Genomic DNA, 14,361 nt, shown 5'->3' with positions numbered 1-14,361 from the left:
AGTGTTTCCTTGGGGAAATCTCCTAATTAAAAAGATTTGGGAGTAATTGTAGACAATAGACTTAGCAGTAGTGCACAGCGCCAGCTAGCGGCTGCAAAGGCAAATAAGATATTGGCATGTATTAAAAGGAGTATTAACTCAGGGGAAGAAGATACTATTCTGCCACTTCACAGGTCCATGGTAAGAAACCACCTTGAATATGCAGTTCAATTCTGAGCGCTTTTTTGTAAAAAAAAGACATTATGGAAGTAGAGAAAGTTTACAGGAGGGCTACAAGACTAATAAGGAGAATATAAAGTTTTAGTTATCAAGAAAGGCTAGAAAAGTTAAATTTGTAAACATTAGAGAAACTGCATCTTAGAGGGGATATGATAATGGTATATTATATATATATATATTATATATATATATATATATATATATTACCGTATTTGCTCGATTATAAGACGACCCTGATTATAAGACGACCCCCCAAAATCTAAATATTAATTTAGGAAAAAAACAAAAAGCCTGAATATAAGACTACCCTATAGGAAAAAAAGTTTTACTAGTAAATATTAATTCATGTAAACAATATTTTCATATTTAATAAAAGCTATGATTGAGAAAAATATATATTTTTTTATTTCCTTTTATTTGCCAACCTGCCCCCCCAGTTATGCACATCTGCCCCCAGGGTTGCCACTCTGCCCCCAGAAATGCCTTATACTCCCTATTTGCCACTCTGCCCCATGATATGCCTTTTAATCCCCTATATGCCAGAGTGGCATATAGGGGGTTAAAAGGCATATCATGGGGCAGAGTGGCATATAGGGGGTTAAAAGGCATTTCTGGAGATATATATATAACTGCTAACAGCAATCACACCCCTATCAAGCCAAGGCAGCCAGTACATGCTGGAACCTAGGATGATAGGAGTGTGAGTACAGCCTCCCTATGCCATGCTACCACCACCACCCTTACACATCCATACTAACACACACTCATTCACAAACATTTAAATACTCATTCATTCCATTAATCACATATACACACACACGCTCAAACCCCCCAGCCCCCCACCCCCTTACCTGAACTGCTGATCTCTCACTCAAGACTTCTGCAGGGGCCCGCTGTGCGTGCAACTTCTCTGGCCCCGCCCCCAGAGGAAGGAGGGGGGAGGCAGAGTTTTGTGACACGCTGCTAGCTTCTTGTTCTCCTGCTGCTCGCGACCAAAGCCCGGTAAGTAGCATGGCCCCACCGGTCTTTTTGAGGTCTGATTAGTAGACGACCTCGATTATAAGACGAGGGGTATTTTTCAGAGCATTTGCTCTGAAAAAAACCTCGTCTTATAATCGAGCAAATACGGTATATATATATATATATATATACATATACACATGTATACATACACATATATACAGGGCCCAAGCAAAGGGCTCTCTAAAGACCTGTTCATTAATAGAACCTTACAAAGGACAAGATGTCACCCGCTAAGGACTTGAAGAAAGGAGATTTAGTCTACAACAGCGGAGGGGATTTTATACAGTAAGGAGAAAGTATGGAATTCCCTGCCTGAAGAGGTGGTGCTAGCAAATCCATTTGATGCCTCTAAAAGGGGCCTGTATACCTTGAAGCAGAACATAGAGTGCTATGTATGATGGTATCGGAATTAACCCCTTAAGGACCATGCTGTTTATTATTTTTCTACCCTTTGGGACCAAGGTGCTCGTGTTTAGCTGTAATTGTCTCTTCACCCATTTAGTGTACCCACACAAGCTATTTTTTTTTAGGAGAAGAAGGGATTTCTTCAGATATCATTTTTTGATCATATCCTCTAATTTCCTATAAAAAAATGTAATAAAATATGATTAAAAAAAGAACTTTTTCTCACTTTTATTTGAGAAATCTTTTACTCATCCAAAAAAGCTAATGAAAAAGCCTGCTAAATAGATTCTACTATTTGTCCTGAGTGTAGAAATACCCAATGCATTTATGGGTTTGTTTTTGCTTTTTTTCTGCACATTATTGGGCAATAATTAAAAGTAGCATTTTGCTATTTCAAAACCCCTTTGTTTCCCCAAATCTGGTCATTCTTCCCCATGTGCTATTTCAGGTATCTTTAAAGCCCCCCAATGCAATTTACCTGTATCCTCCTCTCTGGCTGCCGGGGAAGGTCTGCGCGATGCACGCAGACAACTTCCGCTGCTGCCAGCACTTCCGTCGCAGCTTCTATGATGGAGCGCCAGCATAGAAGCCCCGGCGAATGTGACGAGCAGCAGCAGAGGTTGTCTATGCGCATCGCGCAGACGTACATCGACTGCCCCCACTGGGCACCAGGGAGTCTGGTAAGTGGGGGGGTCAGAGTGGCATATCTAGTGGGGCATAAAGCATATCAGGGGGCAGAGCAGCTTATCTAGGGGGGCATAAAGCATATCTAGGGGACATAAAGCATATCTGGGGGGGGCAGAGTGGCATATCTGGGGGGGATAAAGCATATCAGGAGGCAGAGTGACATATCTAGGGGAGCAGAGTGTCATATCAGGGGAACAGAGTGTCATATCTGGGGCGCAGAGTGGCACAATGTTATGTGCATTTTTATGGATGGAAAGACAACCAGGGAAGTTGCAAATATATTTAATTATATTTTAAATTTAATAATAATAGAAGTAAAATGCACAATAAATGTAATGCACTTGAATCAAACACAAAACACCCCGCTCGCGGTCCATGGAAAAATTGTCTTCCACAAAACCGGTCCCTGGTGCCAAAAGGGTTGGGGACCACTGCCCCAGAGTATTTCAAATTGCGGTATTTTAACCCTTTCCATACACTAATTTTACCACCAGCCTTTGTCAAAATTTGCGGTGGTATTTTTTTTTTTTAATTATTTTTTTTTATCACACAAATTGTACTTCAGGTGTGATTTTAAAGCTCCTTGAACATGTCACTGTCACACAACACCCCAATATGTGTTCAGCAACACCTTTTGATTACAATGATACCACCCATGCATGGGTTTGTTTTAGGATGACCACATGTCCAGGATTGCACAAAAAAACGTCATGCGCGATCGCTCGGCGCCCCTCTGTCTCCTCCACGAGCTGGGTAATTCTCCTAGATCGTGGAGGAGACAGAGGGGCGCCGAGCGATCGCTCATGATGTTTTCAGCAACCGCTCGGCGACCCTCAGTCTCCTCCTTGAGGCCTCAAGCTCGGTCGCTCAGCAGCGCGCACAGCGGCAGAGCATGGAGACAGAGGCCTTGTGCTTCCACTGTAAGACTTCTGGAAGGTACGTGAATTACCAAGGGGGGAGAGGGTAGGTAGGGAGAAGGGCGGGAGAGGGGGTAGATAAGCGAGTATGAATTAATATGTAGATGAATTGTCTGAATGAGGGAAAATTAATGAATTTGTGAGAATGCATTAATGAAAATGTGTAAATAATTTGTGTGAATGAATTATGTGAATGAAAGTGTGAATTAGTGAGTGACTGTAAAAGTGTTTGTGTGTATCATAGATGTATAATTGATTAGTGGAAAGGCAAAGATGGCACAAGCAGGGTGTTTGAGCCTTGGGGACCAAGATGGCACAGGCAGGGTGTTTATGGAACAAAGATGGCATAGGACGGGCTGTTTTGGGACAAAGTTGACTCATGATGGGCTGTTTGGGGATAAAGATGGGAAGTTCTGTGTGTGTTATCTGGGTGCTGGTCAGGTTCTATATGGGCGGTGTGGATGCCAGGGATAGCCAGGGATGGGTTGTGCAACCTGTGATCTACGCCTGCAATTTAGGTGGTTTTAGCTATACCTTTAATGCTGAGTTTTCATGTGAATTTCAATTGATCTATACCTGCAAAGCTGGGTTTGTGTGTTATTCTGTTGATCCATATCTGCCAGGCCCGGACTGGCCATCGGGCACACTGGGCATTTTCCGGGCGGCCCAGGGCCGGATTGATGTAGGGGCTGATGGAGCTGCAGCTCCAGGCCCCTGCCTTAAAATAGGCTCAGTCAGGACCGGACTGACTGGGCCTATGCGGCCGCATTAACGCAGGGCATAAGGGGCACCTGCACCTTAAGCCCACAGCAACTGCGACCGGGTCCGCCACTCTAGGGGGCCGGGCAGCCCCCACCAGGGCCGGCCTTAGGGGTGCGCGGCCGCACAAGGCTTAAATTAAAACATCGGGTATTTTTTTTTTGTTTACTTTATTTAACATGTTAAATAAAGTAAACAAAAAAAATACCCGATGTTTTAATTTAAGCCTTGTGCGGCCGCGCACCCCTAAGGCCGGCCCTGGTGGGGGCTGCCCGGTCACAGTTGCTGCTTACTCCGGCAACAAGGTAAGAAGGGTAAAGGAGGGGGGTGCAGCGAGAAGGGGTAGAGGGGATAGATAGTGAGAGGGGGTACATATTGAGAAATGGGGAAGGGGGTACATAGTGATAAGGGGGAACATAGTTAGAAGAGGCAGATAAGAAGATAAGAATGAATGAATAAATGTGTGGATGAATCGTGTGAATGCGTATGAGAATTAATGAATTCATGTGTGGATGAATTGCTTGAATGATTTGTGAGACTGCATTAATGAATATGTGTTAATGATTTGTGTGAATGAGTGAGCAAGTGTTTGTGTCTATCATGAATGTTTAAGTGATTTGGGGAAATGCAAAGATGGTACATGAAGGGTGGGCTTTAACAATAATTAAATAAATAAAAATGGGCTGCTCAGTCTTAAATGCCAGGCCTATTTTTTGTCCCATTCCGGGCCTGATATCTGCTATGCTATGTTTCCATACATTATTTATGTATACCTGCAAATCCAGGGTTTGTATGTCTTATTCAGTTGAACTAGATATGCAAGTGCTGTATATTTGATCTATACCTATTTTTTGGTCCCGGAGCGGAGGGAGTGATTGCATGCTAGGGAGCGTGGCCCAAGGAAATGCTTGCTTCCAATTTTTTCAATTTAAAATGTATTGGCAGCAGGGTCTAATATTAATATAGATCGGCAGCAGGGGCTAATATTAAAGAAATTGCCAGTTCAGCTCTTATTTTGAAATCATATTTCAATCATAGTCTTTACTTCAAAGAGATAAGTACATATTATATAGTTAAAAGTGCATGTCTAACGCATATATATATATATATATATATATATATATACACACACACACACACATTTATACACCTGTGTGTATGATCTCAAGCGCTTCATAGTGTCTCCCTGAATGTGGTCACATTTAACTTTTTCCATGTCAAGATTTTTGGGAAGAAACAGTGCTAATTTTAGCCCTTGCTCATAACAATAAACTTTATTTTTTTCTTTTTGGTCTTTTTTGTTTACATTTTGCTGGAACTGTATGGTTCCTCTGATGGTGACGTCACTGCATAATTATTTTCAAATATTACCACATTTTTTTTTAAGCTACTTTATTTTTTCCCAATTTTTTTAATTCTTTTTAAAATATTTTACTAATAAGATTGTGATTAGAAAGCTGGGCTCCATTGACTTGCATGGTTGAATGCAATACCTGTATTCAACCTGTAAGAAGAATCAGAGTTCTCAAGAGGGTTTGGAGACCCTCTAGCAAACTTTCCCAACTTGGTTATATATATATATATTTTTTTTTTAAAAAGGACGCGCCGCCATCCAGCGAGTGGCAAAGTCTCTCGCAGCGGAGGTTGTGACTGCTCTCTGGAGCGGTCACAGCGCGTCCTGGGGTTGGTGTTCGGTGTTGCTAAATGCCTCGCTCACCATTGAAGTTTAGGAGGTGATGGTTGATAAGCTCCTAAACTCTTTTAAATGGCAGACTTAGGCCCCCTGGGAGGGGCCAGACATGGGCCCCTGGTGCTGATCTCGGTGTTCCTGAATGGCTTGACATCGAGGCATTACAGCAACACCGTTTACGCAATGAAAGTGATCATAGACCACTTTCTAAGCTTGTTTAATGAAATGACGTGCCAGGCACGTTACTGGTTGTTACCAGACCGTTTCTGTCTGATGTGCCTGGTCCGTCATTGGACGTTAAGGGGTTAATATTTTTTTAGTGCTCGCTGATCCAATGAGAAATCTGATTGACATCTGGAGTCAAGAAGGATTTTTCTTCCTTTGTGAGATACTGTATATATACATACACATTATATACATATATACACACACACACAGTATCTCACAAAAGTGAGTACACCCCTCACATTTGTGTAAATATTTTATTATATCTTTTCATGTGACAACACTGAAGAAATGTCACTCTGCTACACTCACTACTGTAAAGTAGTGAGTGTACAGTCTGTATAACAGTAAAAATTTGCTGTCCCCTCAAAACAACAACACACAGCCATTAATGTCTGAACCTTGGCAACAAAAGTGAGTACACCCCTAAGTGGAAATGTCTAAAAGGGGCCCAGTTAGCCATTTCCCCTCCCAGGTGTCATGTGACTCGTTAGTGTTACAAGGTCTCAGGTGTGAATGGGGAGCAGGTGTGTTCAATTTGGTGTTATCGTTCTCACACTCCCTCATACTGGTCACTGGAAGTTCAATATGGCACCTCATGGCAAAGAACTCTCTGAGGATCTGAAAAAAATAATTGTTGCTCTACAAAAAGATACCCTTGGCTAAAAGAAGATTGCCAAGACCCTGAAACTGAGCTGCAGCACAGTGAGCAAGACCATACAGCAGTTTCACAGGTCAGGTTCCACTCAGAACAGGCTTCGCATGGTGGACCAAAGAAGTTGAGTGCACGTGCTCAGCGTCATATCCAAAGCTTGTCTGCATGGCTGTCGTCCCAGAAGGAAGCCTCTTCTAAAGCAGGGCTCGACAAATCCCAGGCGCCAGGTCGCCATGGCGACAGAGAATTTTGTCCTGGCGCCTAGGTTTTGTCAGCCTCTTACATCCAGACAAAATTGTGGATGTAAGAGGCTGAGTCACCACACGAGGGCGCTGCTGCTGCTGTCTGCCCAGGAGTCTGGGCAGACAGCACAGCCACTCAGAGCCCGCCCCGAGCCTGAGATCACTCCCACGGAGTGAGCCTGTAGGCTGAAAACGCGGTTGCTGCAAAACCAGCAATCGTGTTTTCAGCTGCCGCAGGCAGCTTCAGGGAAGGGGGTTGTGTGTTGATTGGGTCCCCACGCAAGTGTGGGGACCTGACACAACACCCCCTTGCTGCCTGGTCGCTCCATGAGAGCGACAGTGCAGCGTTAACCCCTTCAATGCCGCGATCGCGGCATTTAGGGATTAATTCCCGTTTTGTACGGGGCTCTGCTGCTGATGGTCTGCCTGGAAGCCCAGGCAGACCAGCAACAGCAAAAACGAGCCCCCACAAGCCCTTTGATGATTCCTGTTGGCATGGAAGCCTACAGCAGTCATCAGAGAGACCCCCCCCCTGCAATGGCTGGTCTATAGACCAGCCATTGCGTACCAGCTGCCAGAGGCAGCTTCAGGGACAGGGGAGAGGCTTCTTTGGTCTCCACATGAGTGTGGAGACCAGCCCCAACACCCCCCTGCTGCCTGATCGCTCCCTGAGAGTGACAGTGCAACGTTAACCCTTTCAATGCCACAATAGTGTATGACACATTTGTGGCATTACAGGGGTTAACATTTACTAAATATCAGTAAATGCTGTGCTCCAATGGAACATCAGCATCGAAAGAGTTAAAAAAAAAATTAATAAAAAAAAAACAGCACTTGACCTGGAAGTCCAGGGTGCTTCCAGGTCAAACGCTGTGAGTTTAGTAAGTGGGCTGATGATGATCAGATCACTCCTGACCAACTGTTAGTTTAAAAAAATCCTGGCTCCTGACTTTTTTACCTGGCGCCTAGATTCACAACAAATTTGTCAAGCCCTGTTCTAAAGATGATGCACAAGAAAGCCCGCAAATAGTTTGCTGAAGACAAGCAGGCTAAGAGGACATGGATTACTGGAACCATGTGCTGTGGTCCGATAAGACCAAGATAAACTTATTTGGTTCAGATGGTGTCAAGCATGTGTGGCGGCAACCAGGTGAGGAGTACAAAGACAAGCGTGTCTTGCCTACAGTCAATTATGGTGGTGGGAGTGTCATGGTCTGTGCCTGCATGAGTGCTGCTGGCACTGGGGAGCTACAGTTCATTGAGGGAACCATGAATGCCAACATGTACTGTGACATACTGAAGCAGAGAATGAACCCCTCCCTTCGGAGACTGGGCTGCAGGGCAGTATTCCAACAAGATAACGACCCCAAACACACCTCCAAGACGACCACTGCCTTGCTAAAGAAGCTGAGGGTAAAGGTGATGGACTGGCCAAGCATGTCTCCAGACCTAAACCCTATTGAGCATTTGTGGGGCATCCTTCAAACGGAATGTGGGGGAATGCAAGGTCTCTAACATCCACCAGCTCTGTGATGTTGTCATGGAGGTGTGGAAGAGGACTCCAGTGGCAACCTGTGAAGCTCTGGTGAACTCCATGCCCAAGAGGGTTAAAGGCAGTACTGGAAAATAATGGTGGCCACACAAAAACATTGACACTTTGGGCCCAATTTGGATATTTCCACTCAGGGATGTACTCTCTTTTGTTGCCAAGGTTTACACATTAATGGCTGTTGAGTTATTTTGAGGGAACAGCAAATTTAATGGAGATAGGGTAAAGGGAATAGCAACTGGGTATGTTTGAAAGTTTATTAAGAGATAGCATACAGGAATATATTGTGAACAATGTTATCAGTAGGATTCAGCACGGTTTTGTGAAGAACAGATCATGTCACACCAATTTAATTGCATTTTATCTATTAAGATTTTGCAAAAGCATTTGACACTGTTCCACACCAGCGGTTATTGTATAAGCTAGGACAAATTGGTCTTGTAGAAAATTGCAAAAGCCAGTAAGGTATTGGCATGCATAAAGAGGAGTATTAAATCATGAGATGAAAATATAATTTTACCTCTTTATAAAGTAATGGTGAGGCTTTACCTTGAATATGCAGTGCTATTTTGGGCACCAGTTTTTTAAGAAGGATGTTATAGAGCTGGAGAATATGGAACTCTCTGTCTAAGGATGTTGTATTATCTAACTCTGAATATTTTTAAGAAAGGTCTGGATGCTTTTCTGGTTAAGCATAACATAAAGGGCTACAACAGTCGTATTAGAAAGTTGATCCAGGGAGTAATCTGATTGCCACTATAGAATCAAGAAGGATTGTTTTTCCCTGTTGTGGCATAATTGGTAATTGCCTCCAGTAGGGTTTTTTTGCCTTCTTTTGGATCAACTTTAGAACTAGGTACGTATGAAAGGTTGAACTTGATGGACTGAAGTCTCTTTTCAACCTACTATACTATAAGTACTATGAGCTCAATTAACAAGCACCGAGTGAAGGAAATGCAGGTCTTTTATAGTTGTAGCAGGTGTAGACCACTCCCTTTAACACCTGGTTTTCTCACCCTTGTATATCAAAGATAGAGCTGCTGTGAGAACACTCCACCTCTATTCCTAATCAGCGAGTACCTCCTCCTGTGTTGGAAACACATCCGGGTGTGAGACCAAGCCCCCTCACAACCAGAAGCGTGTGCACGCTTGTCAAGTACGTCACGCCTCGGAATCGAGGTCAAGGTAGGAGCAGGGCCTCTGACCCTTGCAGGGAATTGCAATATTGTTTAAAAAATAATTCCAAAATTATTATTTACTGTTTTTATATAGTGCCAGATTCCACAGTGCTGTACAAAGGGTAGACAGAACATAATTAGTGTATAACATAACAAGATCGCATGAATATTGCTATGGATGTTATCTCGTTTGCCAGTTTGTTCTGTGACACAAAATTATACGGCTATCTCTACTATTGCATTTTTTTTTGCTTTGTTTTGTTTTTTTGAACAAACCATGTGGGTTTCCCATTACATATGCAAATGAAAAGATAAAAATACATTGTGTGTGTTTGGTGTTAGGTATGAGAACTAAGAATGGGAACGTGACAAATTCCCTTTTCACAGCTGTAAACGCAATGCTGAGATAACACTAACGTACCCAAAGTCATCTTGAATTTCTGCAACTTGATCCACCAAAATTTGCAAACGATCCCATCTCATTCTGCTGCATTCTTTATGAAAGTCAAATGCAAAATATCTAAAAAGAGCATAAAATAGAGAAAATTACCAATGTCATAAAGCATGATGCATAGTTTAATAAAATAGGTATGACTACGACAACAGAATTGATCAGTTCTAAGAGTCATACATTTTTAGATGTTACTTTTTCGTAAAAACAACTTAGTTGTCTAAAATTACATGTTTTATTTATTTTGTAAGTGAAAACAAATAAAGTGTTGACTCAGTTTTCTAAATTTGAGCACACGAGTACCATTTATTTGCAGAAAAAATAAGAGATAAAACATAGCACGCACAAATGTTTGGGTTCCGTATTTGTCAGTATTTATTAACTCCACCTTTGGCAAAAATTACAGCCTCTGCTTATAGTCTATTATTTTCTTGCTTTAATATATTTAAAAATATACATTGCATGGGGAACCTCTTGTTAAACCATTAATAGAAACCCGGGTTTTGTGTGTTGAACACACATGTCCTCAAATGCAGCCCACAAAATATAAAGTCGCAGGCACTTGCAAACAACATTAAATCTGTGAGTTGTTTTGCGAGTGTCAGCGTGCAAACCAAAAATTAAAGATACCACTTTAAACTGAAAACACAGACTCAGGCAGTCACGCACACAGACTCAGGCAGTGTCTCTCTCACATACACACAGACTCAGGCAGTCTCTCTCTCACATACACACAGACTCAGGCAGTCTAATACACACACACACTCAGACAGTCTCTCACACACGCACACAGACTCAGGCAGTCTCATACACACACACACGCACACAGAGACTCAGGCAGTCTCTCTCTCACACACGCACACAGAGACTCAGGCAGTCTCTCTCTCACACGCGCACACACACAGAGACTCAGGCAGTCTCTCTCGCATGCACACAGAAACTCAGGCAGTCTCTCTCGCATGCACACAGACTCAGGCAGTCTCACACACGCACACAGAGACTCAGGCAGTCTCACACACAGACTCAGGCAGTCACGCACACAGACTCAGGAAGTCTCTCGTACACTCACACAGGCAGTCTCTCTCACACATACACACAGACTCAGGCAGTCTCATACACACACACACACACTCACTCAGACAATCTCTCACACACGCACACAGAGACTCAGGCAGTCTCTCTCGCACGCACACAGAGACTCAGACAGTCTCTCTCGCACGCACACAGAGACTCAGGCAGTCTCTCTCGCACGCACACAGAGACTCAGGCAGTCTCTCTCGCACGCACACAGAGACTCAGGCAGTCTCTCTCGCACGCACACAGAGACTCAGGCAGTCTCTCTCGCACGCACACAGAGACTCAGGCAGTCTCTCTCGCACGCACACAGAGACTCAGGCAGTCTCTCTCGCACGCACACAGAGACTCAGGCAGTCTCTCTCGCACGCACACAGAGACTCAGGCAGTCTCTCTCGCACGCACACAGAGACTCAGGCAGTCTCTCTCGCACGCACACAAAGACTCAGGCAGTCTCTCTCGCACGCACACAGAGACTCAGGCAGTCTCTCTCTCTCGCACACAGAGACTCAGGCAGTCTCTCTCGCACACAGACTCAGGCAGTCTCTCTCACACACAGAGACTCAGACAGTCACACATAAATAAGTAAAATCTACTGTAAAAAATGCACTTTGAACAATTTCAAGCTGTTTAGCAAATATATATTGTGACAGAAAGCAGGGGATGATAATGGAGGGAATGTATATATCCCCTTATATTTTGCAGGGTGTTTACCCACAATAGTTTCTACTAGCACCAGGGAGATGTCTTGTTAATAATGGAATTATTGATGTCTGTTATTTGCATATTTTGGGTCCCTGGGGTGGAGCACTTGGAGAGTAAGGTGGGCCAGGGCTCCACTCCACATTTTGTGAGCAGCCGAAGACCAGCAGGTGGGAATCCAGTCGGGAGATTCCTGGATACTCTCCTAAGTCCTCACCTCTTTCCACTAATTAATGGGAGAGGCAGTTAAGTAGTCTCCTGATCTCAGAGCAAGATAGATCATTTGGCTCCCTGAGAGAGAGAGAGAGGGAGAGAGCTGCCAATATTACATACAATCTTGTTATTTTGTTTTGTTGGAACGGATAAGCCGCCCAACTGCAGTTAGGTTGGAGAACCCTGTATTAGTTAGTGCTCACAAGAGCAAGGCTTTTTGTTATGATTTATTTATTTTCTGTAATGCCTGTGGTGACAAAAATAAAACAGGCCCAGCCTTTTATTTTACCCTCCTCGTGTCTGAGCTGTCTCTGCAGCCTGGTAGACTGTGTGTGAGTAAAGATTCCCGGACAGAGTACCAAAGTGGGTATTGTGTCACAATAGATCTATATATATATATATATATATATATATATATATATATATATATATATATATATATATATATATATATATATATATATATAGATCTATATATATATGAAAAGCAGTTAATCAAGTGTTCAATAGAAGTCTGGAAAAAGTATGCACTGGTGCTTTTTAAGATAATTGATTGTGAATTGTTTATGTGACAAATGCTATTAATAAAACAAAGCCACTAAACATTTTTATAAATCTACTTCTTGAAAACAAGGTGAAAACTGCAAGAAACAATTTGACTCAAAATGGTATATGCCGTTTTCACCTCTTTTTCAAAAAGTATTTTTACAAATCTATGAGGCCTCCTTTGATGTTTTATCAATTGCATTTGTCACATTTTAAAAATCTCAAGCAATCATCTAAAAAGCAGCAGTGCATACTTTTAATTACCATTAATTAATCCCATTAATAGGCATCTTTGTCACTAAATAGCTTCCCATAGTCCCATGTTTAGTGACAAAGATGCCTACGGGAAACTGGGGACAGAATTTGCCTTTGCCCCCAGTTTCCCATAGGCATCTTTGTTACTAAACATGGGACTATGGGAAGCTATTTAGTGACAAAGATGCCTATAGAAATTGGGGACAAAGGCAAACTGTCCCCAGTTTCCCATAGGCATCTTTGTCACTAAACATGTGACTATGGGAAGCTATTTAGTTTGCCTTTGCCCCCGGTCTCCCATAGGCCCCTTTGTCACTAAACATGGGACTATGGGAAGCTATTTAGTGACAAAGATGCCTATAGGAAATTGGGGACAGAGTTTGCCTTTGCCCCCAGTCTCCCATAGGCATCTTTGTCCCAGCCTCCCACTGCAAAGCATGCCCACAACATAAAGACCCCGATGTGCACTCTGTCTGATTCCCGCTGTCAAACATCTGTGTGATGCAGACAACCCCGCTACTGCTGCCGGCGGCTCCACCCTTCCTCCTCACTGAACGGGGCTGGTACCGCCCACAAAAGTCATTGAGCAGCGCTGGTGCTGCCCACGAAAGTTTATTGAGCGGCGCCGGCTGACTCACTTCTATTTCGAATCGACAGGGGTGGCGTTTTAAGAAGCCGTCCCCGTTGATCCGAAATAGAATTGACTCAGCTGGCCAGCGCGACTCAGTGACCTTCGTGGGCGGTGACAGCCACGTTCAGTGAGGAGGGTGGGCGGAGCCGCCGGCAGCAGCGGGGTTGTCTGCATTGCACAGACGTCCGCTGCTGCCAGAAAAGAGGATCCAAGTCCCCTTCAGTGCCGCGGGGGATCTGGATCCTACACCCAATTATAGGCTGCACAACCACTTTAAGTGTGTGTGGGGGGGTGCGGCCTATAACAGGGTAAATAAGAAACTGTTTGCGCGAACCAGCTGAATCCCACCACTGGTATTGCCTGACAGTGATATATACCAGGAGCTGTTAATTCATACCTGAAGTAAAATGTGTGTGAAGAAATAAAATGCAAAAAAAATGACCACCACAAAGTTTGACAACTACTGGTGGTAGAATTAGTGCATGGAAAGAGCTAAAATAGTAGCATTTGAAATACTCTGGGGTGTCAAGTCTTCAAATTTGCATTGGCCAGCTTTCAAAGATACCCGAAATAGCACATGGAGAAGAATGATCAGATATGGAAAAAAGGTTTTGAAAAAGCAAAACGCTACTTTAAAACATAAAAACATCAGGTATTTCTCAGGACAAATTGTAGAATCTATTAAGCAGGTTTTTTCATTAGCTTTTATAGATGAGCTAAAGATTTTTCAAGTAAAAGTCAGAAAAAGTCAAATTGATTAATAATTTACAAAAAGTACAATATTTTTTATAGTAAATTATATGATACAATCATCCATAAGCACTTCTTGTACTAAAAATAAAAAACAATATATAACTTGTGTGGGTTCAGTAAACAAGAAAGAAGAAAATTACAGATAAACACGAGCAATGCAGAAATGTTAAAACAGCCATTGTCACGA

General features: G+C 43.1%; 1 protein-coding gene across 1 annotated transcript in view; it reads right to left on the bottom strand.

The window, feature by feature from the left end:
* The window catches only part of SACM1L (SAC1 like phosphatidylinositide phosphatase), a 180,997-nt gene that overhangs the window by 89,287 nt on the left and 77,349 nt on the right, over positions 1–14,361 (bottom strand). The window contains exon 13 of the mRNA XM_053467324.1: positions 9,971–10,069. Within this exon, the coding sequence (XP_053323299.1) occupies positions 9,971–10,069 (99 nt within the window). The remainder of the gene's footprint in view (positions 1–9,970; positions 10,070–14,361) is intronic.

The sequence above is a fragment of the Spea bombifrons genome, chromosome 5 (genome assembly GCF_027358695.1).
Source record: "Spea bombifrons isolate aSpeBom1 chromosome 5, aSpeBom1.2.pri, whole genome shotgun sequence".
Taxonomy (NCBI): domain Eukaryota; kingdom Metazoa; phylum Chordata; class Amphibia; order Anura; family Pelobatidae; genus Spea; species Spea bombifrons.
This window is presented reverse-complemented; position numbering and strand designations above follow the sequence as displayed.